This window comes from Triticum dicoccoides, chromosome 3A (assembly GCF_002162155.2).
Source record: "Triticum dicoccoides isolate Atlit2015 ecotype Zavitan chromosome 3A, WEW_v2.0, whole genome shotgun sequence".
NCBI lineage: Eukaryota > Viridiplantae > Streptophyta > Magnoliopsida > Poales > Poaceae > Triticum > Triticum dicoccoides.
The window spans coordinates 546,587,395-546,611,937 of record NC_041384.1 but is presented as its reverse complement, the minus strand read 5'-3'; the positions used below and the strand labels follow the sequence as shown (position 1 = coordinate 546,611,937).

The 24,543-nt window shown below is 44.7% G+C and overlaps 2 protein-coding genes across 3 annotated transcripts; both read left to right on the top strand.

Moving 5' to 3' along the window:
* Window positions 1-475: 475 nt before the first annotated feature.
* On the top strand, window positions 476-8,041 carry LOC119269083 (mitochondrial import inner membrane translocase subunit TIM50-like). 2 transcript variants are annotated; one of them, XR_005133446.1, is made up of 11 exons: window positions 476-948; window positions 1,048-1,136; window positions 1,571-1,607; window positions 2,210-2,271; window positions 2,368-2,481; window positions 3,354-3,458; window positions 3,541-3,639; window positions 5,211-5,367; window positions 5,464-5,554; window positions 7,690-7,818; window positions 7,906-8,041. XR_005133446.1 is itself a non-coding variant. In XM_037550834.1 (11 exons), exons 1-10 carry the CDS (start codon window positions 672-674, stop codon window positions 7,745-7,747), a joined length of 1,089 nt encoding a protein of 362 aa, XP_037406731.1. In that variant the 5' UTR covers window positions 476-671; the 3' UTR covers window positions 7,748-7,762; window positions 7,861-8,041. The 2 variants fall into 2 exon arrangements, 1 of the variants encoding a protein (XP_037406731.1); XM_037550834.1 differs by having other exon boundaries at window positions 7,690-7,762; window positions 7,861-8,041.
* A 1,473-nt stretch (window positions 8,042-9,514) lies between these two features.
* LOC119269082 lies at window positions 9,515-10,879 on the top strand. The gene is made up of 4 exons (XM_037550833.1): window positions 9,515-9,834; window positions 9,962-10,011; window positions 10,312-10,393; window positions 10,507-10,879. The coding sequence occupies exons 1-4, from the start codon at window positions 9,651-9,653 to the stop codon at window positions 10,551-10,553; spliced, it is 363 nt and encodes a 120-aa protein (XP_037406730.1). The 5' UTR covers window positions 9,515-9,650; the 3' UTR covers window positions 10,554-10,879.
* Window positions 10,880-24,543: the final 13,664 nt, after the last annotated feature.

Below are 24,543 nucleotides of genomic sequence, written 5' to 3'. Positions count from 1 at the left end.
TAAATTTTAAAAAGGATCATAGTTTCGCGAATTTGGAAAAAAATCGTTAGTTATTGAAAAATAAGTGTAAAAAATGGATAATAAAAAGAAAAAAGAAGAAACATAAAAAAATAAAAACAGAAAGAAACCGAAAAAGGGGAAGGGAAAAAATAAAAATAAAGAAAGGAAGAAACAAAACCTGATGGAAGGTTCTGGAACCTTCCCAAAACCGATCTCGCAAAAAAAACTTCCCAAAACCGGACAGAATGTTCTGGAAACTTTCTAAAACAGCTTAATGCTTCTCTACACTCTCGTAAATGGGCCGGCCTGTAGGCGAGCACTATATTTATTATACTGCTCGTAATGGGCTAGCAATCGCGCCAGCATCTGGCCCGCATGCCTGTGGCCTGCCCCCTCCAAAACGCATCGTGCACGCATATGCCACTCTCCCGAGCCCTGGAGAAATTGCTAGCCGCTGACAAGTGGGGGCAGCTTGCAACAGTCAGTCTCCGAGACCCTGACTCTTCCACCTCCTTCGCCCATCGCCTCGCCGCCGCCTCCTTCCTCTCCCCCCCTCCTCGGGCTCGGGCTCAGGCACCCAGTCAGCCCCCTCTCTCCTTAAACCCTCGGCGCGAGCCAAACCAAAATCCGACGACCCTCCCACATTCCTTGCCCCTCTCGCAAGCCGCGCCATGTCCCGCATCGCGAGGTCGCGCTTCGCCCTCACGCTCAGGTCCTCCGCCGCCCCCTTCTCCACCATTTCACCCGCCGCCGCCGCCGCCGCATCCCTCGCTTCGAAGGAGGCGCCTGCCGGCGCCGACGCATCTTCCGCTCCCAAGGAGGCGGCCGCCGCTGGCGATCCCTCCCCGGCGCCGCCTTCGGGGACCCGCAGCTCCTTCCGTCTGCTTAAGGCCGGTATCTTCACCGCCGTCACCGCCGCGCTCGGCGCCACAGGCTATGTCACATACGGTGCGATCTCCGATCCGTATTCCTCCGCAGGATCGCTCGGTTTGGTCTGGTGTCGCGCGTGTGATTCGTAGGGAGTGATTCGTGTTTTCGTCTCTGTAGCTTATTCCGTGGATGAAGTGGATCAGATGACGCGGGAGTTCCGGAAGAACTCGAAGCTCCCAATCAGCGAGGACTTGTCCGGCTTTGAGGTTACATATCATGTTTTTTGGTGCTCGTGTTGTTTTATCCTGTTGTTTGTTCAGTTGCGTGCGTGACTGCATAAACATTAAGCAGCAGCATTTGGATGAGATTAGGAAATGTGAACTTGGGATCTGATGAGGTGCGCAATAAACTTGTAACATATCATGCATGGTAGTAGTATTTTTGTTGTTGTGATTTGCATCATCCCCTATGTAGGAGCTTACACTTTCTGGAATAAAATATTTGGTCGTTTGGTTCGAGTAGCAAGGAATTGGCATGCATTAGAAGGATGCGGAAATCTTTTGGTCTGGAACATGATGTTCTATGGGAGGCTTGCATTGTGGGGGTTTGAGAAAACCTGAAGTAGTGTGCAGCAATAACTTTCTCCACTGGATATCTACCGTCAATCTTGTCTGACAATTATGGCTTTTCATGTGTGCAGAAGTTTAAGGCTATGGCTTATTCAGAAACTGTGAAAGGTAGGGACTACTGCACACTCATTCCTTGTCTTTACTGTTACCTCTTGGATACAGATTGCCAATTATCGTGCAGACATTTTCTTCAGCCACCTAATGAGCAACTCACGATCCTGTTATGATTGCTTGGTACATAAACTGGCAGCTTCCAGGCAACCTTGGAATATTTTTCTCACACACCAGTGAATAACCAAGTCTCTCCACTTTTAAGTAGTTTACAGTGGCTAGGGAACACATTTCTTTATTAACAGGAGTTTGCGTATCGTTAGACTGTATGCATCAAATTATATGTTTTCATTTACTGCGATCAATTTGTATGAAGAGGTGTGTCATTGGTACTAAAATTGTTGGCTATAATCTATTCAACCTGGCTGTTAATCATTGCATGATAATGTTTGTATAAGCACATTCTAGATTGCTCTACAAATGCACATCACTCGGAAGGAGCATGAGATGAGCTTATTGATTAACCTGACCAGCTAGATAGGCTCTTCAGTTAACATCTATTACTACATTATTTGTTAACTGTCTGCCTATGTTCCTTATCGGTTGAGTCATTCCTTCTTTTTGCCGGCTTAGTATAAACTGTATGTTCTGTTCTGCAGTTCCTGCTGCTGCTATTGACCTGTACTTGGATGTCAGGAGCCAAATTGAAGATCAAATTCAGGTTAGTAAAAAAGATAGAACTTTTGCTATTGGTGATCCATCTTTTATATTGTAAATTATCCGTTCTTTATGATACTAACAATTATATGCACTGCAGGGATTTGTTGAACCATCATCAGAAAAACTCCTTCCAGATCTACCTCCTCAAGAACAGCATGTCTTTACCATAGTTCTGGATCTGAATGAGACTCTTGTATACTCAGATTGGAAGGTGAACTCGTGTTTCCTATGAAGTTTAGAATCTTGTTGTTTGCTATGCCTGCCGCTCATGTATAAGTGTATGACTGTATGAGTAAATCTGTTAATATACCACAAATTTACTAGGGTTTTTATCATTTTTGCCACTAGTTGTGTCCCACTATTCAGTTTTACCATTAGAAGTTACAACTACTCAAAAATGCCATCGATCCGTGAGATGTTTGCTCAAAAATGCCATCGTTCCGTTAGATGTTTCCTCAAAAATGCCATTAGACATCGTTATTTTCACATCAAACTCATTGACCATGTTATATGACAAAAATAAGCCTAGACCCACATGTCAGTTCTCTCTATCTCACAATGATAAGTGTGGCCCCGCTTGTCAGGAGTAACCAAGCGAATAATTTTATAGGAAAATAAGAACATCGTTGGGATCAAGTGGGCCCCACACTTTATTGTAGTAAGATAGAAGGAGAGTTGGCATGCTGGTTCATAGGTATTTATGTCATTATAACATGGCAAAAGAGATTTGAGATCACAATAATGGTGCCCAATGGCATTTTTGAACATGTGTCTAACAAAGCGATGGCATTTTTGAGCAGTTGAAAATTCCTAGTGGCAAAAGTGAGTAGTGAGACACAACCGATGGCATAAATGATGAAAACCCAATTTACTAAAGCGAGGTGTATAGAAACTCAAAAGATAAAATATGTACTAGATTCATTGGTAACACATGGTTGATTTCCCCCCTCTGTATAAGCCTCCCTATTTTAGTTTTGTATAGTATGCAGGCTTTATTTGTTGCCCCCTCCCCCCGCCCCCCGGTGCTGAATATTGGTTGATGAAGAATTATTTATAATAACTGTTTTCCATATATATTTATAGCGTGAGAGAGGATGGAGGACTTTTAAGAGACCAGGAGTGGATGCCTTTTTGGAACATCTTGCGAAGTTCTATGAAGTTGTTGTGTATTCTGATCAATTAAGTATGGTAAGTTTTATTCTTTAACTATTCAGTGTGTGTGTGTGTATGTGCAAAATCTAACTCAAATGAAACTTTGTTACATGTGTAGTACGTTGATCCTGTTATGGAAAGACTGGATGCAAAAGGCTGTGTCCGGCACAGGCTATCAAGAGTTGCAACTAAATATGTGAATGGAAAACACTATCGGGTATGGGGATCTTACCTGCTGCTCCTGTCGTTAATTGTGTAGCTCAACAGCCATCACTCTAGAAAGTTCGTAAATACTCCTATGTTACATATTGTGTATGGGGATCTTGCCTGCTGCTTCTGTTGTTAATTGTGTAGCTCAATACCCATCAATCTGGAAAATTAGTTAATATGTTACATATTGGGTGAAACAGTTTATGTTATTGATGCTTTAATTTAAATCCCCCTATCTGTCAGATAAGTCTTATGTATCCTGTGTGATGTCTTTTGAAATGTATACTTTTCCTAGTAATTTAGAAGATGCTAGGTTATATGTTGGCACAACATGGATCTCAATATGCTAAATGCTAGAACTGGTCGCACATACTTTTACTTTTCTTACATCTTGACAAGGTTTGTTATCTGTTGCACAAAATTATTAGTGATCATGAATTGCATCATGCATTTTTGTTTTTGATAGAACTTTAATTATTTTTTTAGAGTTGTCACATGTTTACACTGTTGTAGTTTAATTTTTTTTACAGCACCACTGTGTCGCCCCTATAGGTTGGGTTATAGAGACATGCTATTATGCACGAGTAATGCCTTCTCTTACAAGTTTTTCTTTTTTGCAACATATAGAGAGTTGCATAGCTTTATGTGCATATATGCTTTTGCACTATTTTGGGGTTTCTAATGACATTCATGCTGCCACCGATTTTGCGTCGCTGGCGCCAGGAGTGTGCTGCTGGCATCATTGCCGTTGGACTGCTGTGGGCCCCCCCCTTTTGACTGGAATGGACCTCCCCCTTGGTGTATAAACCAGACTCTGACCCTTACCCAACTCATTCTAAAGCATAATCCAATCCGGTCCTACCTTATTAACTGTGGCCTATTTCAAAGCGTCTGGATGCGAGTGCGTTAGAGGACCCTAGCCCTTTTAGGCCCTGATGAACTAGGCCCATTACCAGACCTAACTGGGAGGCGCTGCAATCATCCCATATGTATTGATAGGGCTAAGGCCTCATGTAGGGGTGTTCAATCACGAATTGGGACAAAATGTCTAACCCGGCTACTTGATAGCCTAGTAGAGTCGTAATTGTATTGACCGGCTTGAGCTATTTGGGCAGTGTAAAAAAATGAGTGGATGGACCGTGGCAGTTTTTGGACGGTTTGAGGAAACTGTTTTTGAACACCCCTGGCATCATGTACTGGTTATTTCTCCCCACTTTTTCAGTTACATATTATGTGCCTTGAGAAGTTGTCTAGTCAAAATAAATTCTATGGAGATTAATCATGGAAATTCATTTTAATACAATCACCTTATGGTAGATCATGCTGCTTATATCTGGTGATTAGTTACTGAATAGTGTGCTGACAATTCCCCACCAAGTCATTCTTTTGGTGATGAATAATGCTTGTTCAATCCTATTGAAATGTGGTAAATATTATTCGAAAAACCTGTCAATACTATAAGGTCTTATATAGTAACATATTTATTGAGGCAATGTGATCTTTCCTGATTTTTAAGGTATCTGATGTTCTGCAGTGCTATGCAATTGTCCCATCTTACATTATGTTGTCATTTATTAGGATTTGTCAAAGCTGAATAGAGACCCTGCACGAGTTATTTATATCAGTGGGCATGCTCTTGACTCATGCCTGCAGCCTGAAAATTGTTTGCCGATCAAACCATGGAAGCTTGAAGCTGAGGACACTCAACTGATTGATCTTATTCCATTGCTTGAATGTAAGCTATATGGAATTGAATGTTTTTCCTTCCAGTTTTTGTGTTCTGCTAGGTGTTGCCACCTTTGGAATCTTGATAAATTAACAAATCCTGCAGTTGTCGCTACGGCAAGAGTTTCTGACATCAGACCTGTCCTTGCATCCTTTGAAGGCCGTGACATTGCTGCTGAATTTCTTGAGCGTTCAAGGTAAGCAATTGTATTTGTATCAGCTACAGGCTTCTAGTTGCTTCCAGATGTAGTGTAGGTAATCTATTCTTGGAATATAAGGTGAATCCAACCTGTGCAATGCTTTCCAAAGCTAACAAATAGTGTTACGACTACAAGTTTATGCATCACACTCGATCAGCTCGGCAGAGCTGTTTAGTGAGTTGGGTCCGTGCTGCGAAGAAACAAAATATTGGTTGTCACACTAAACTGGGCATCATGCAACAGTTTGTTCAACAAGAAAGTAATCGATCAAGTTAACCAAAGTACACAAGCTACTCTTGCCGTCATGATTGATAGTGATTGTTTTTGTTCTTGCCGGGACAAAAAAAGGTTGAGAGTTTCCTTGCTCATGCTGCCATAACAGAATTTTTGGACAACCTTAATTTGGTTACGCATGACAGGTTTATGACCATGTTATATACTGATGATATATTCTCAATGAAGTCTGCTAAAGGTAGTTTTGACCATATTTTCAAAGCAGACCCATATTTTAGGATGAACTGAACTAAACTTTGCCTTTGACTTGTTTTTTACATTTTCTGGTTGTCCTGGTGAACATGCAGACGCTTAAAATGTTTTAGTTTAATTCTGGTGTACGCTCGCTGCCTTGCTCCTTAGTGAGAGACGTACCATTCGTCCAAAAGTATCAAGCAGTGGACGTAAAGTGGACAACCTACTTGGTACTTAAACTATACATACATACATACATATATATATGTGTGTGTGTGTGTGTGTGTGTGTGTGTGTGTGTGTATGAAGCTGAATCATAATTATAACACCGAAGAACATAGTAACTTCCATAATGCAAGTGAGAAGCTGCAGTTCGCAGGATTTTTGATAAAAAGAATTAGCACATGCCACTCACTTAAGTTGTGTTTTCAGCGCATCCTACCGCGCGTCAGTGAGGCAAGTGGTAGCATATCCTGAAAATCCCCCTTTCCGATGATCTAAAGTCTTAAACACATGCAGCAACTGATTGTGTGCATTAGAATGCACTGTTTGATAATCACTCTCTTAGGCCCTGCTTGCCAACTTTGAAAAATATGCGGCCAGATTAAATTATAAATGTAAATCAACATGCACAATAATTAACCTTCAACAACTGTCAGTCACTTGGGGACTGTTTGGTTTCCAGCCGCCAAAGGTTGCCTGACCTAAGGTGAGGCACACATAATTTCTTAGGTGAGTGAGTGTTCGGTTGGCTGCCACAGTTGTGGCCTGTGACTTTACTAGTCACATTACTCATGAGTACAGACTCGTTTTTTTCTTTAATACCAGTATATTTTTTACCACTGTCTTGAGGGGTAAATCATTACTTTTTTTTGGCTTAGTTGTGGCAAAGTTAGCTTTTAACCAACTAGGCCCTTCGAAATGATCAAGTTTATTGCCAGCATATCATTTTTTATTTTGTACCAATTACAAATCAAACTCATCCGATGTCAAGTAGATATTATTTCATATGTATATAGGATTGTTATTTATAGGAATTGAATAAGATATGGATCAAAATGAAGAACCGATTATATTGGTCTATACTAGTGATCTAAACAGTCTTATATTAGTTCACAGAGGGAGTACATGTTAATCCACCAATCATATTGGTTTTGTTTCTGAGGGGTAATATTTACTATTTAGATATCCTCGCTATGTATGATGGGTGTCTGTGGTTGATATTTTAGTTTCCAGCTTTTTGTAGTGTATAATCCTGGTAGGCTCCAGCAATCAGTTTAGGTGTGAAGTGCTACGTAGCTTGTTTTTCAGCTACTATTCAGAGCAATCTTCGACAAAGTGGAGATTTCCTGAAGTGTTGAAGTGCTGCTTAGCTTCCTTTTTTCCAGACCTAATCTGACGGGATCAAAAGGAAGTTAGGTTTTTACCTTAGTAGGTTTTGGTACTGCTTTAGGAACTTCCAAACTTCCACTTTGTTGTAGAACTGTAATGCTCGGTGAAGAAATTTAACGTGTCTGAAATATGAATTGCTAACAACCCAGCCACCAAAGTATATATGAACTTGATGGCACTTCTCAACTTTTGATATTTGCTTATTCACATGGTTGTCCTGGGATCCTTTGTTTGATTAAGAGGTTCTAAGAACACAATCCATCATTTTGCAGGCGCGTGTATGAACAAAAAGAACAAAAACAACAACATGGACGCATTTGGCGGCGATGATGAGTGAATCTGCTGGTAGGGAAGCAGATCATTCCACCAACTTCAATATACCTAGAACCTTTTTTATAACTGTAAGACTTGTCTTTGTAATTTTGTCAACTTTGATTTTTCAGGAATCGCCTACTTTTGGTAATTGCGTCATGTTTCAATTACTATAGGTGTCTTGGACTGATGTCTGACCAAGCTATATGAGCATTTTATGATCATGCGAGGCGCATGTCAATTTAAAGTTCACTTTGTTGACATTTGACAATATGATAATTTGTTAAAACAAGCTTCCAGTATTATATTTCATTGATTGCTGTTACCCAGCAAAAAAAAAAGTGCGGTTTTACAATGTCAACTGATGGACACGGATTTTTGGCTCCTGGGTGCTCCATCCCCCTATATGAACATTAAATTCGAAAAAAGTACTGGAAAAACTAAAATAGAATCTGGTAGTTTGGGATATCAAATCTGGGTGCCCAATCTAGTCCTGTGTAGAGTTTTGTGAAAAAATGATATTCATGGTACTCTCGGTAAAAAAGATAAAAAAATCCTACATACAAAAAACTGTTTGGATGGGTGATAGGTCGGACTGTATTTTCTTTGCCATGGATACATTTCTTGGTAATTTTCCAGGAAACTTCACACGGGAGTAGATTGGGCACACAGGTTTGAAATCCCAAGATTCCATGTTTTTTTTTAATTTTCTGGTATTTTTTGGATTTGATATTCATATAGGGGGTGAAGCACCCAGGAGCTCCTGTGCATTTTCCATCAACTAATGTGGTTTAATAATTGTTTGTTATGTTAGTGGTATTCCTGAACCCTATATGGTGGTAGGTTTACCTCTTTATTTGGACGGCTGATACTGGTCCTGGTGAAAATTCTGAAAAAATATTTTGAAACTACTCTCTCCAATCCATATGTACCCTCCGTCCCATAATATATGAGGGAGTACTGTTTTTGTTAGTTTCAATACCATGCCTTTAAAATGTAAGCACTCCAAATCTTCTACCTAGCTTGGCTTGCCATCTTCCTTTCGTCTATTCTGCCTTGTCCACACCGCCCCTTTCTAGCTCCCCCACCATATCCTAGCTCAGACGCCGCCTTCAACCCACGGCGCAGCTATTGCCGGACAAGGTCGCTGGCACCAGACGCCGCTCTGCTGCCCCGGTACGTCATTTTTAGGCAAACGATGGATTTGTTGGATGATGACTATGAGAACAAGGACTTTGACGAATTCATATACAAAGAGTTCGTCAATTCGTAGGATTCAGACGGCAAAGATGCTGAAATGCATGATGATGATGGGCATTCAGGAAGAAATAGAGAAGCAAGTGGAGCAAAAAAAAAGGTTAAAATCATTGGTTTTATACTGTTTTCAAAATAATTAATTTGTCATTTCTGTGTAGCTCATGTGTCGATGTATTTTCTCATGGAAATTTGCAAACATGCAGTACACTCCCTCCGTTTCTAAATATAAGTCTTTTTAGAGATTTCAACAAATGACTACATACGAAGCAAAATGAATGAAAATACACTATAAAATATGTCTACATATGGTATGTTGTAGTCTATTTGAAATGTTTAAAAAGACTTATATTTAGGAACGGAGGAAGTACATCATATGACAATGTGCATTTTTTCAGAACATTTTGAAACTTCAAAACATTTGTTTTGATTTATTTTTTTAAAAAAAGCACCAAAACGCATTTCTGCTGCCGCGAGCCGCAGGCCCCACAGCGCGGACGAGCCGCTTGGGTTTATCGTGGACGCGGGAGCATCGCGTGGCCGAGTCCGGAGCCCTCTCTCCCTCGCGCGTGTTTCCATCGCATAATCTTGGACGCGCGCGTCCACACTAGCGCAGAGCACCGGGCAAAGACCATTGCAAAGGGGCAGTAGGAGCGGCACGGCGGCGATGCAGGCGCGCGCGTTCCCCCCGTGCCTGCCGGGCCCCGGGCGCAACGACCTCTTCCTCGGCAGCGTCGGCAAGAGAGCTCCTACCGTCCGCGTCCGAGCCGTTGACGGGCCTTCGGCCGCCGCAGCCGTTGCCGACCTCCCGGGCGCGGAGGTCACCTGGCAGATCGTCGTCGGTGCTGTAGGTCGGCCCATGCGTGAACGCTTCATTTGTTTCTCTCCTAGCTACATATTGCTAGTTCCTCCCCTCCCCTCCGAGTAACTCTTGTATCTGACGGTATCTGCCGGCTTTCGGCCCACTTCCTCCTGCAGCTGGAGTGACGCCCTTCGTCGTTGCAGGGGTCGAGTTCAGCAAAAGAATTGTGAGTTCTGGCTCTGTTTCTTGCCCTTCTTTGAGGCCGTACGTGCTTGCTATTCATTGGCTGCAGGAAATATTTAATCTGTTGCGCAGAAAATTAGCGCCCTTTGCCATCTAAATTCAACGCAGCACTGCTAACCAGCCGCTAAGGAATATTAATAGTTTACTTAGGGTTGTAGCAGTATTCTTCGAACGGCCAGGCCTATGAGCCAGGGCACCGGATCCACAGCTGATATATCCCCTTTCAAACTTGGTCATTATTGCTACACTTTGCTTTATAATGGATGCTCTTCTCTTTGTTTAGATTGAACAAAAGAAATGTGAGATCTGTGGAGGCTCTGGCCTCGTAATGAAGGAAAATCTATATGTTCGATGCCAAGGGTGTGGTATGCACTCTATGCTTCAGTTTCACTGCACTTCTCCTGAAGCGAGAGCAGATTTTTGTTTACTCTTCGGTGTGCAGACATTGTGACGCTGTGCTGTCCTGCTTCTTTGTCAGGTGGTTTTCTTCCATGGCAGTCGTGGAGAAGATTCTTCAAAGGGTGAAAATCGTCAATCACATGTCACCTCGATCATCTCTAGATAGAAGTATGGATGGGAGACTGTAAGGCCATTGTGGTCAGTACAATGTGTTTAATTGCGTTTCAGTAAAGCAAGTTAGACTGGTCGTTCCGAATTAAAAGAAGCACTTCAGACTGTTGTAGAGTTGATTATGCATATTCTCGACTAGAAATGGCCAAACACCGATCAAAAAGTGCATCACGGTGCGTTGCTGCTATTCGAGATCATGCTAGTCCTCATGGTGCGCAGTGACTCACGCTGCAAAGTAATACTCCTACTGCTATTCTGCCGTGCGTGGAGCTTATCTTTCAGATCAGCTGGTCGCACGTCTTCGTCGCACTAACTTCTCGTTTTTTGCACCCGATAACGACTGAATGTTCGGGATTTGAGCATGGTAAATCGAACGTTTTCTATGACAATTCCATACTCAGTCATGTCAAGTAAACTTGTCATCCCCATGTCGCTAAAATTGTCATAAAAAACGTTTAATTTGTTATGGTCAAACCCTGAACGTTTGGGATTTATCGTTTTCCATTTTTTGCCGGATTCATTGTGGAGATATTAGGTTGGCCATAGTGATGGTATCTTAGCCGGTATCATGTACTCGGAATTAGCAAACATGCTGATGTTGGCAGACAATTAAAGAAGAGAGAAAGGTAACATTGTTGAAGATATTCGTAGCTATCTCTAGGCGTCACGCATGTAATCTTTCTGTTATGTTTTTATCTCCTGTAGGTAGTTGAAAAGATTCTATCTCCACCTCTCTTGTTCTCCAAGAATGTAACTTAAACAAATGTATGCGCCTATGGGATAAGCCCCATCAATTTATAAATACACGCGGCCCTCCAACGAGGGTGATACGCTTCCTCTTATCGATTTCCACATGGTAATCAGAGCATCCTCTTCCTTCTCGTCATAAACCACAAAAGCCTAGATCGATCTCTCCACAGAAAAACCATGTCGTCCTCCTCCACGCCAACTCTCTCTGGCCTTGGATCCATCACAGAGAAGCTTACCCGCGAGAACTACCTCCTGTGAAAGGCGTAGATCCTGCCGCACTTCCTCGGGGGCGGGCCTTTACGGCTATCTGGATGGCACCACTGCTGAACCAGAGAAGACGCTCACCGTGAAGGACAAGGAGGGCAAGGACCAAGTCGTCATCAACCCGGCGTATGAAGCCTGGATGCGTCAGGACCAGTAGGTCCTCGGGGACCTCATGAACAACATGTCAAAGGAGCTACTGGTCTCGGTCGTTTCCATCAGGACGGCACGAGCACTCTGGACATCATTGGGTAATATGTTTGCTTCTCAATCACGCTCACATATTAATAATATTTGGATCTCCCTATCCAATGCCAAAAAGGGCAACCAATCTGCACCGGTGTACTTCTCCCAGATGCGTATCCACGCAAACGAGCTTGTTGCAGCGGGGAAGCCACTGGATGAAGACGAACTCGTCTCTTTCCTGCTGGCGGGGCTGGACCTCGACTACAATCCTCTTGTCTCGGCCCTAGATGCCCGCACGGAGCCGGTCACCGTCGACGCACTCTATTCCCAAGTGTGCAACTTCGATCAGCGAGTCGAGCTGCTCACAGGAGGCCATGATGTGGGCTTCAAGTCTTCGGCAAACTCTGCCCGTCGTGGTGGAGCTCCCCCTCGTGGCTATGGCAGGGGGAGAGAACAGAAGCAAGGCGGTGGTGGCGGTGGCTATAAGAAGAAGAAGACCACCGGCGGGCGCCCCTTCTACAACAACAACAAGGGTGCTCGTCCAGGTGGTGGCTCGTCCAACAGCAACAAGGCCAACAATGATCCGATCCAGTGCCAGATCTGTGGCAAGATCGGTCACAGCGCAAGGGACTGCTGATACTGCTTCAATGATGATGCTCAAGAAGAAAAAGTTGCTGCTGCGGCTCAGTATGGTGTTGACACCAACTGGTACGTCGACAACTGCGCAACTAACCACCTCACAGGAGAGCTGGAGAAGTTGACGACCCGTGAGAAATATCGCGGCCACGACCAAATCCATGGTCCAGATGGATCAGGTATGAGAATAGATCATGTTTGTCAATCAATTATCAAAACCCCTAGCCGTCCTATTCATCTTAAAAATATCATTCATGCTCCTCATGCTAAAAAAACTTCTTTCTGTACATCGCATTGCTCTAGACAATCATGTATTACTTAGAGTTTTACCCCTTCTTCTTTTTGATTAAGGATCTGGCAACGAGGAAGGTGCTCTACAGAGGTAGATGCATTGGAGGGCTCTATCCGTTGATCCCTCGCTTTAGGAGCTCAAATAAACAAGCTTTTGGTGTCACCCAATTATCTTCGGCAAGGTGGCATGATTGATTAGGACATCCTTCTTTTACTATTGTTCAACGAGTGCTTTTAAAAAAATAAGCTCCCTTTTGTTGGTGATCCTAGTAGTGAAACATCGTGTGATTCATGTCAAAAAGCAAAAAGTCATCAACTCCCATATCCCGTGTCAACTAGTGTTTCTTCCAAACCATTAGAACTCATTTTTTCTAATGTATGGGGGCAAGCACCCACTTCTGTTGGTCGACACAAATACTATGTAAGCTTCATTGATGATTATAGCAAGTATACATGGATCTATCTTATTAAACATAAATCTGATGTGTTTCAAGTTTTCCAAAATTTCCAAGCACTTGTTGAACGAAAGTTTGATAGCAAAATTATCACAGTCCAATCGGACTGGGGTGGTGAGTATGAGAAACTAAACTCGTTTTCCCAAAAATTGGCAATTTCCCATCATGTTTCTTGTCCTCACGCGCACCAGCAAAATGGTTCCGCTGAACACAAGCATCGTCATATTGTTGAAGTTGGTCTTTCCCTACTTGCCAATGCCTCCATGCCATTAAAGTTCTGGGATGAAGCCTTCCTCACTGCCACACATCTCATTAATATTCTTCCAAGACGTGTCATCAACTACCAAACACCTACAGAACGGCTTTTGCAAACCACACCGAACTATGCCTCCCTCCGAGTTTTTGCGTGTGCATGTTGGCCCAATCTTCGACCCTACAACGCTAGAAAACTTTCCTTTCGCTCAAAACAGTGTGTGTTCATTGGTTATAGTCCACAACCCAAAGGGGTCAAGTGCTTAGATGTGCAAACCGGACGAGTTTACATATCTAGGGATGTGGTGTTTGATGAGACCGTTTTTCCCTTTCAAGATCTCCATCCCAATGCCGGAGCCCTCCTACAAAAAGAAATTCTTCTTCTTCCTAGTTCCCTTTCCAGCTTAGATCAAGGGGTAATGATATTTTTGATGATCACACGACTAACCCTCATAACCATACAACACAATCTCCTAGCGATGCAGATGATACAGGAATTTGTGGCGCAGAAAATGGTGCAGAAACTGCTGCAAATGAAGTTGTACATCAACCAGTATTGCATGCAGCAAAACCGGACACATGCGCTGGACACGAGGGAGATTCACCTGTGCCTGCAACCGCGTCGGGATCAGCAGGCCGTAGATCCCAGGAGGATCGCCTGCAATAGCAGGCCACCTCGGAGTCACGCGCGCGTCGCAGCGACAACGCCTCCCCCACGAGGCGGGCCACGAACGCGTCGTCCAGTGCGCGTGGACTGCGTATGGACCCACCTTCGGGTCAATCATCACCCGCCACGCGTGGAGTGGTTCGGCAGGCCCCCAACAGCGACCGGACCCTCGATAGCGACCGTGTGTCCCCCAGCGCAGATTCGCCTGGCGCGCCTGGCGCACCTGATGGTGGATCGCCCTCGGGATCCACTTCTGCCAGCCTGTACGCCGAGGCAGATCTTTTGCGACCAGATCAGCAGCGCCAACTCCTGTAGCGCGTTCTACACGTGTTGGTACACGTCTACAAACAGGGAAAATTAATCCTGTCAATTACAAAAATATTCTTAAATTCGGGCTGACATGTTCTACAGATGTACCACATTCTGTTGAAGAGGCGTTGAATGATGCTAAGTGGAGAAAAGCCATGGAAGAATAATACAAGGCCTTGAGGAAAAAATGAGACTTGGCACTTGGTTCCACCGGGTCAAGGTAAAAATTTGATAGATTGCAAATGGGTATAGAAAATTAAAAGAAAGACTGATGGCACTATTGACCGGTATAAGGCTAGGCTAGTAGCTAAAGATTTCAAACAGAGATACCGGATAGATTATGAGAACACGTTTAGTCCTGTTGTCAAGGCTGCTACTATCAGGCTTGTGTTGTCTATTGTTGTTTTCAGGAATTGGTGCTTAAGGCAATTGGACGTACATAATGCGTTTTTTACATGGTATTCTAGAAGAGGAGGTTTACATGAAACAACCACATGGGTTTGAGAACAAGCATGCACCTTTCCATGTGTGCAAGCTTGATAAAGCTCTATATGGTACTCACGGTTGAGTGCAAAATTGCAAAATATTGGTTTTGTTCCATCCAAGTCAGACGATACCTCATTGTTTATTTACAATAGGTCTAATATCACAATGTTCATGCTCATATATGTTGACGATATTATTGTCACCAGCTCATCTAGTGAAGCAGTGACAACACTTCTGAAGGACTTGGGCTCAGAGTTTGCTCTCAAGGACTTGGGAGATCCGAGTTTCTTCTTAGGGATTGAAGTCAAGCAAACTGATAATGGTACAGTTCTCCCAAGAAAAATACACAACTGATCTTTTGAAAAGAGTTGGCATGCAGAATTGCAAACCCTCTCCAACTCCGTTATCTAGTTCAGAAAAACTATCTTTGCATGAAGGAGAACTTCTAAGTCAGGACGATGGCACTCAATACAAGAGTATGATTGGTGAACTTCAATATTTAACCCTTACTAGACCTGACATTTCTTTTTCTGTGAACGAAGTTTGTCAGTTTCTACATGCACCTACCACCTTACATTGGTCTACTACAAAGCGTGTTCTGAGGTATGTGAAGAACACAATAAGTGTTGGTTTAACATTCAATAAATCTCAGTCTACTCTTGTCAGTGCTTTCACTGATGCTGACTGGGCTGGAGACCCAGATGACAGAAGGTTAACAAGTGGCTTTGCAATATTTTTTGGTCCAAATCTAATATCATGGTGTGCTAAGAAACAAGTCACAGTCTCTCGGTCTAGTACAGAGGCTGAGTATAAAGCTCTAGCAAATGCTACTGCAAAAATCATTTGGGTACAGTCCATGCTAAAGGAACTTGGAGTGCCACAGGTGCAAGTTCCTTGTCTTTGGTGTGATAATCTGGGAGCCACATACCTTTCTGCCAATCATGTTTTCATGCCAGAACCAAACACATTGAGATAGATTTTCACTTTGTTAGAGAGCATGTTGCTAACAAGAAGTTGGACATTCGATTTATTCATTCAAAATATCAAGTTGCAGATGGCTTCACAAAGGCTTTGCCTACACGGAGCTTTGAAGAATTCAAGCGTAATCTCAACTTGGCCAAGTTGTGATTATGGGGGCATGTTGAAGATATTCGTAGCTATCTCTAGGCGTCACACATGTAATCTTTCTGTTATGTTTTTATCTCCTGTAGGTAGTTGAATAGATTCTATCTCTACCTCTCTCGTTCTCCAAGAATGTAACTTAAACAGATGTATGCGCCTATGGGATAAGCCCCATCAATCTATAAATACACGCGGCCCTCCAACGAGGGTGATAGGCTTCCTCCTATCGATTTCCACAAACATAGGTAGATATCGTATCATAATAAATGATATGTTACTATACGTCATGCATGTCAATACGTAAGATCATCTATGGTACTAATCTATGATACTATGCATTATAAAGATAGTATCATACACTGGTATCATATGTATGATACTAGTATATAAATACTCCCCACTATGAGTAGCCTTAGTGACTTAAGGCACTATCACACGTGTATCTATCTATGTAATAAAAGGAGAGATGCTACACCTACGAAGTATACCTATGAAATTATATTTATGTGCTGATATGGCAAGATTTGATTGAAATAGAGGGAGTGTGGGGCTTGCTATTCTCGTAGGAGCTGCTGGATTTTCCTGAAGAAGAAGGGTGATGTAGCACATGAGCAAAAAGTATTTCCCTTGGTTAAGAACCAAGATTTATCGAAACAGTAGCAGGCATCACACTAACAACATCAGTAGCACCTGCACACAAACAAAACAAGTGCTTGTACTCAACTGTAGGGACCGAGAGTATATCAACCAGAGGGGGGGGGGGTGAATGGGAGATTCAAAAATTCTTTCGAATGTTTTGCATCTGGCCCAAACATAACATCGGAATAAACTTGAACGAAATGAATCTTAGGAAGGTATCCTACTGAGGAACAAAACCTTCGATACATGAAACAATGATAGCTCGAGTATAGTAGATTACGGGCTTGAGTATCACGATGGTAATGCAACACGCAAGAAATTGTAATAGCATGAGTGGAAACTATATGCAAACATCAAGGTAAATGCAGGCAGAGGTGAATGTACTAGAATACTGCTCGAAAGATAAGAGAGATATGCAGCAATTTACACACCAAGGATAAATGATCAAATCATGAGCAAATACATGATAATTGCAGAGCACGAAAGATAATTCCCGAATGAAATACCGAGTGAATAGAAAGGACCGGTAGTGCTCGATGGCGACAAGTGTATTTGGTAGGCCACTTCGTCCTTCTGCCAAAGGACCATGTCTGGTTGGAGGGACTTGTGATTGAACACAGGAGCAAACATCTCTCCGTCCTATTCCCCTTCAACTGTGAGCTGATCAGACTCCAATTGATTTTACTCGTGGTAGATGCTTATCGGCGATCTCCCAATGTTCGACAGACCTTCTTCACAAACCACAATTACTCTTGGTTGCTGAAGATCTTGCTCGGTGAAGACAACAACTCTTCAACACTCGAGCCGACACCTATCCGTCTAGGGAGTGCACAACTCTCAAGAGTAATAGGTACAAGAACTCTGACGGTTCTTGGTTTTCTCTCGGTGGATGTTAAACTCAAATCACTCAAGGAGGGGGATGCTCAATCAATCTTCTCAGAAATCTTAAGCGGAGCAGCCAACAGACAACATTGGAGCGGGGTGGCTATTTATAGCCGTGACAACCAATGGCTGAACGACACAAGTGCAACGGTCAGATTTTGAGCACAATGGTAACATTTCTTGCCGAGTGAGAACTGCTAACTCCTCAGTCCGAAAGATATCTCTTGCAGCACAGAAGAACTTCGTCTTCTGCTGAGACGTAATCATTTGGAGCATAAAGTGATTTCTCTCATACTTGCATAGGTTTGGGCTAAGCATCACAGTGGATCTAAGCTTCGAGAATCTATACCCCTCTTAATATTACAGAGGTCCTATGACTCAATAAAGGAGGAAGAAAAAGGAAGAAAAATGAAATGAATGGTGCATCTTTGCTACGTCTTCCGCTTTATCAGTTACAGTCAATTTTCTTTGGATGACACCGAACCAATTGCTTCACAACAACAATAGAGTTTAAGGGGTCAACTTCTTCACATCAATCCTCTCACCTAAACGGCCTTGAGAGATAAGACTGAATCTTCTCTGAATCTCAAATGTCCTTCGGTGAAGTTTCTCGAACTTGACACCAAAGATGGCATTCTTCTTCGGTTCTGCATGGACTATTTATCTCTGTGTGCACTAGCAAACAAATCAGCCCACACTCATTTGTTAACAATCTCCAAAGCACAAGAGGGCAAGATTTGCGCCAACACCAACAAAGGCAAGGGAGCCGTCACTCCCCTTTGTTCTTGCTAGCCACAAGGATTAAAAGTAGATAGTGAGAGGCAAAGTAACAAAAAGTAAAAGAGAATAAGTAAAGAGCAATGGTAGAAGCTTTGGAATTGATGGAAGGTAGACCCGGGGGGCATAGGTTCACCAGTGGCATCTCTCTCGAAAGGATAGCGATGGTGTGGTAGACAAACTATTGTTGGTCAGTTGACAGAATTAGGCATATTTATAATTGTGATCATTCATGGCATAATCTCAATATGCATTACGTCTGTGGCAAGTAGACCGTTAATTCAGCCGCATCTACTACTATTACTCCACCTCAAGACTGCTATCTGATGTCCTACAAGTGCATAGGGTTTAGTTGTAGCCTTTTCAAAGTAAGAGTATCGAGCCCCGAGGGAGTACATGAATCAATGTTTTGCCTCTTGAATGGTTTAAATGTTGTGCCTGCAAGTTGAGAGTGATCCAAAGCAGTAGTAATGTGATGGAAATGATGTAGCGAGTGTAAAATTAAGTTGTGGTAATGAAGTTTAGAGCCAAGGGTTGCGAACAAGAGTTTCAAAACAAAAAGGATTAAAGCGTTCACAGGGAGTCTGGATTCCCCATTAGCATGCATCTAAAGCGGTGCCTAAACATAGTGCTATGTCGGATTTTGAAGCCACTTTGCATATTTCTATTTGTGGGCAGACTCGGTATAGATACGTGCTTACACGCGGCAGCCCTGTATCACATACACCATCACCGTCTTTCGCCACTCTGGTTACCAAACGGCGATTAAGCGGAAAAGCTCCGGTGGATGCAGTCTATAGGTGGTCTGTGTTTTACCCCATGCTGCAACGGTCCAGGATGAAGGGAGACAGGGCCTCTGACGCACCTACTTCCACAACCAGCTAGTCCGCCAACAACAAGAAGTATTTTAGAAAAAATAAGTGTATCTACGTAAGGCCAACTCCAGCGCGCGACCCCATCCCGTCCGACCCCGTTCGTTTGGGGCAAAACGGATAAACCAGATGGCCCAGCGCGCGACGGCCTGGACCCATCTAGTCATTTTGTGTCTGGGCCGACCCATTTCGAGCGCAAACATGCGCCGGGTTTGGGTCGTGGTGGACAACAAACGGACGTGTCGCTCGTCTGCTTCAGGGCCGCGTGGCAGGCAGCCACCTACCTCCCACCGCCCGACATTAATGCGCATGCGCGGGCAGCCCCACCTGTCATTCGCCCAGGCGAACGATCACCGTCCTTCTTAAAAGGGGAAGCCGTGGACCGGTCGCAGTCCACACTCCCCACTCCACCCCGTGCTTCTTCCTCAAAACCCGACACCCCCACAAACCCTAGCTCTCCCTCTCCCCGTCCTTGATCTCGCCGGCCGGCCGCCGCGCAGCCATGGGGTTCTGGAACACCGGCCGCAAGGGGAAGCATGACCGCGAGGCTGGCTCGTCCTCGGGCCGCCACCATTGCAGTGTCAAAAAGGAGCCCGCATCACCACCGCGGAGGGCCCCCGCGCCGCTCGCATTCTCCATCACCCCTACGGCCGCCGGCGAGCGCGATCGGCATTACATCCACGCGGATGTATGCCATCGTTATTGGGAGACGAGGACGCCGCTCCCCTGGAGCGACGTGCACCTCCCCAATAACTGGCATCTCTCTGCCGACCGGGTGTCGATCCCGCCGGTCCCGACGAGCGGCCGTGCGCGCCGCGAGGAGATCGAGCGCCGCTGCCGCCTCTTGCCCGACGACCTGTACTACGACCCCAGGTACACCGTCGACTCCGACCTCTAGGACACTAGGTTTCGGGACGAGCATGACACGCGGCGCGCCTCTTTCTTCGCCGGCACCTCGTCGGGGCCGCAGCGGCCACCTGAGCGCCGCGCGCGCTCTGAGCCCTCCCTAAGTGCGCGGGCGTAGGGTGGTGCACGGAGTCACGCTGATGCCGTCGCCATCGCTATTGGTGTCAAAACCGGTGGATCTCGGGTAGGGGGTCCCGAACTGTGCGTCTAGGCCGGATGGTAACAGGAGGCAGGGGACACAATGTTTTACCCAGGTTCAGACCCTCTTGATGAAGGTAAAACCCTACATCCTACTTGATTAATATTGATGATATGGGTAGTACAAGAGTAGATCTACCACGAGATAAGAGAGGCTAAACCCTAGAAGCTAGCCTATGGTATGATTGTATGTTGTAGTTGTTGTGTCCTACGAACTAAAACTCTCCGGTTTATATAGACACCGGAGAGGGTTAGGGTTACACAAGGTCGGTTACAAAGGAGGAGATATCCATATCCGTATTGCCTAGCTTGCCTTCCACGCCAAGTAGAGTCCCATCCGGACACGAGACGAAGTCTTCAATCTTGCATCTTCATAGTCCAACAGTCCGGCTAAAGGATATAATCCGGCTGTCCGGAGACCCCCCTAATCCAGGACTCCCTCAGTAGCCCCTGTACCAGGCTTCAATGACGATGAGTCCGGCCCGCAGTATTGTCTTCGACATTGCAAGGTGGGTTCCTCCTCCGAATACACCACGGAAGAATTTGAATACAAGGATAGTGTCCGACCCTGCAAAATAAGTTCCACATACCACCGTAGAGAGAATAATATTTTCGCAAATCTAATTTGCTGACTTGTTTTGGCAGCATGACGTTATGTCATGGCCCAATGATTATTTGAACCGTTTCCTTTAACTAGCCACACACATAACGCGAGGCAGTTTTTTGACACATCTTGTCAAAGCAGAGATCGTGTCCCCTTATTACGGGATTCTCATCAATATGGGCGTGGGTAACCCAACCGCGCCATCGATTACGGCGCTTGGGGGATAAGCGAGTTTTACCAGGCTAGTGGGGGGCACATAGTTTCGTCCGCCCATATAAAGGGATAAGGATTCACCTTTTCATCCACGCCTTCTTCCTCCTTTGCTCATCCATTTTCGCACACTCGAGCTCTAGTGCCCAAGTCCGCACTTCCCACTTCAACCTTCCCCCACCATGTCGGGAGCGGGAGGCAGGTGGATGGTCTCCTCCGTCACGGAGGGAGACATCAAGAAGCTGAGGAGAGTCGGATACCTGCCCGACGGCATCATGCACCGGCTCCCAGATGAGGGGCAGCTCATCCCCACCCCCTGGCCCCATGAGAGGGTAGTGTTCCTTACCCATTTCCTCTGCGGACTGGGATTCCCTCTCCACCCATTCGTCCAGGGGCTCATGTTCTACTACGGCCTGGATTTCCACGATCTGGCCCCGAATTTCATTCTCAATATCTCGGTGTTTATCGTCGTGTGCGAGGCCTTCCTCCATATCAAGCCCCACTTCGGCTTATGGTTAAAGACCTTCAATGTCAAGCCGAAGGTTGTGGGCGGCCGCCAGGCGGAGTGCGGAGGTGCCATGGTGGGCAAGATGCCCAACGTTACATGGCTTGAGGGCTCCTTTGTGGAAACCATAAAGGGGTGGCAATTGGGGTGGTTCTACATCACCGAGCCGTGTGACCCTGCATGGGCAGCGGCCCCCGAGTTCCGATCTGGCATCCCCACGCGGCTCACCTCGTGGAAAGAGAAGGGCCTATCCTGGGGTAGTTCGGGAGAGCTGACCGGACTCCAAACATGTATTCAAAACATGGTGAACAAGAAGCTCAAACTTGTCAACGTGGTCCAGGTCATGTTGTAGGATCGAAAGTATGTCTAGAGGGGGGGGGGGTGATTAGACTACTTGACCAAATAAAAACTTAACCTTTTCCCAATTTTAGTTCTTGGCAGATTTTAGCTATTGTAGGACAAGTCAAGCAATCATCACACAATTCAAGCAAGCATGCAAAGAGTATATTGGCAGCGGAAAGTAAAGCATGCAACTTGCAAGAATGTAAAGGGAAGGGTTTGGAGAATTTAAACACAATTGGAGACACGGATGTTTTTCCCGTGGTTCAGATAGGTGGTGCTATCCTACATCCACGTTGATGGAGACTTCAACCCACAAAGGGTAATGGTTGTGCAAGTCCACGGAGGGCTCCACCCACGAAGGGTAACGGTTGCGCGAGTCCACGAAGGGCTCCACCCACAAAGGGTCCACGAAGAAGCAACCACCCACAAAGGGTCCACGAAGTAGCAACCTTGTCTATCCCACCATGGCCATCGCCCACGAAGGACTTGCCTCACTAGCGGTAGATCTTCACGAAGTAGGCGATCTCCTTGCCCTTACAAACTCCTTGGTTCAACTCCACAATCTTGTCGGAGGCTCCCAAGTGACACCTAGCCAATCTAGGAGACACCACTCTCCAAGAAGTAACAAATGGTGTGTAGGTAATGAACTCCTTGCTCTTGTGCTTCAAATGATAGTCTCCCCAACACTCAACTCTCTCTCATAGGATTTGGATTTTGTGGAAAGAAGATTTGAGTGGAAAGCAACTTGGGAAGGCTAGAGATCAAGATTCATATGGTAGGAATGGAATATCTTGGTCTCAACACATGAGTAGGTGGTTCTCTCTCAGAACATATGAGTTGGAATTGTGTATGTGTTCTGATGGCTCTATCCTTGAATGAAGAGGAGGTGGAGGGGTATATATAGCCTCCACACAAAATCCAACCGTTACACACAGTTTTCCAATCTCGGTGGGACCGAATCAACAAACTCGATCAGACCGAAAAGGTAAACCTAGTGACCGTTAGAGATTTTCGGTGGGACTGACATACAACTCGGTAGGACCGATATGGTTAAGGTTTGGGCATAACGTAATCTCGGTGAGACCGATTACACAAACTCGGTGAGACCGATTTTGGTAATTAGCTTACCAGAGAGTTGGTCAGGCAAACTCGATGGGACCGATTTGCTCTTTCGGTGAGACCGAGAAGTTACAAAAAGGAAACACTGAATTTACATTGCAATCTCGGTGGGACCGATTCGCTCTTTCGGTGAGACCGAAAAGTTACGAAAGGGAAACAGAGAGTTTGCAATCCCATCTCGGTGAGACCGAGATCCCTATCGGTAGAACCGAATTGCTAGGGTTTGGCAGTGGCTTATGACAAGTGAAACTCGGTGGCGCCGAATAGGAAGAATCGGTAGGACCAAGTTTGGCTTAGGGTTTAGGTCATATGTGGAAGTGGGAAAGTAGCTGAGGGTTTTGGAGCATATCACTAAGCACATGAAGCAAGAGGCTCATTAAGCAACACCTCATCCCTCCTTGATAGTATTGGCTTTTCCTAAAGACTCAATGTGATCTTGGATCACTAAAATATAAAATGAAGAGTCTTGAGCTTTTGAGCTTGAGCCAATCCTTTGTCCTTAGCATTTTGAGGGTTCCACTTTCACCATCCATGCCATGCCAATCATTGAGCTTCCCTGAAATAATCATCTTGGAATAGCATTAGCTCAATGAGCTATATGTTGTTATGAATTACCAAAACCACCTAGGGATAGTTGCACTTTCAATCTCCCCCTTTTTGGTAATTGATGACAACATATAGATCAAAGCTTCGACAAATGATAATAAGCATGAAATATATCGTCGCTTTGAGAAGTATGTGACAAGTAAGAGCTCCCCCTAAATTTGTGCATATTTAAAATTTGCTTTGGACTGCAAATGCACAAGGAGTTAGAGTCATGGCTTACTCTTCCATGTCACATACATCTTGGTGGAGCGCTTAAAATGATAAGAATGAAATACATGCACTCATCACCAAGAATAGTGAATGATCACATAAGATAGATAAGATAATAGCATTAAGCAAGCATTAAGTGTAGCTTATGATCAAACACATGATCATCAATGTCTCACGAGCAATGACATAGTATCTCAAGCACTCAAAAGCAAACAGAGTTCGAAAAACCACCAAATAAAGCAAGAGAGAAAAAAGCAACACTCTCTCTCTCTCTCGAAGCCTATGATCTATACATTTTTCTCCCCCTTTGGCAACAAGTTACCAAAAAGTTCCTAGAAAATTCATAGTGCTAGATCGACGCTCAGGCTTGATCTTCAGGTGGTGGTGGAGTCCGGATCACTCCAAGGACGAAGCCTTCTATAGACGTGGTTGGAGTTGAGGCTGAAGTGGACGCTGGAGCTGGTGGAACTGAGGCTGTAGCTGGTGCAGAAGTGGTGGCTCTGGTGTCAGCAACTGGCACTGCATGTGATCTCTGAGCTCTTGGCACTCTGGCAAATGCATCAGTTGTAGTCTTGCCTCTCCTCTCCTGCATGTCATCCTGGAGCTGCTCCACTACAGTCTGAATCTCTGTCACCTTGACATCCAAGTCATAGAACTTTT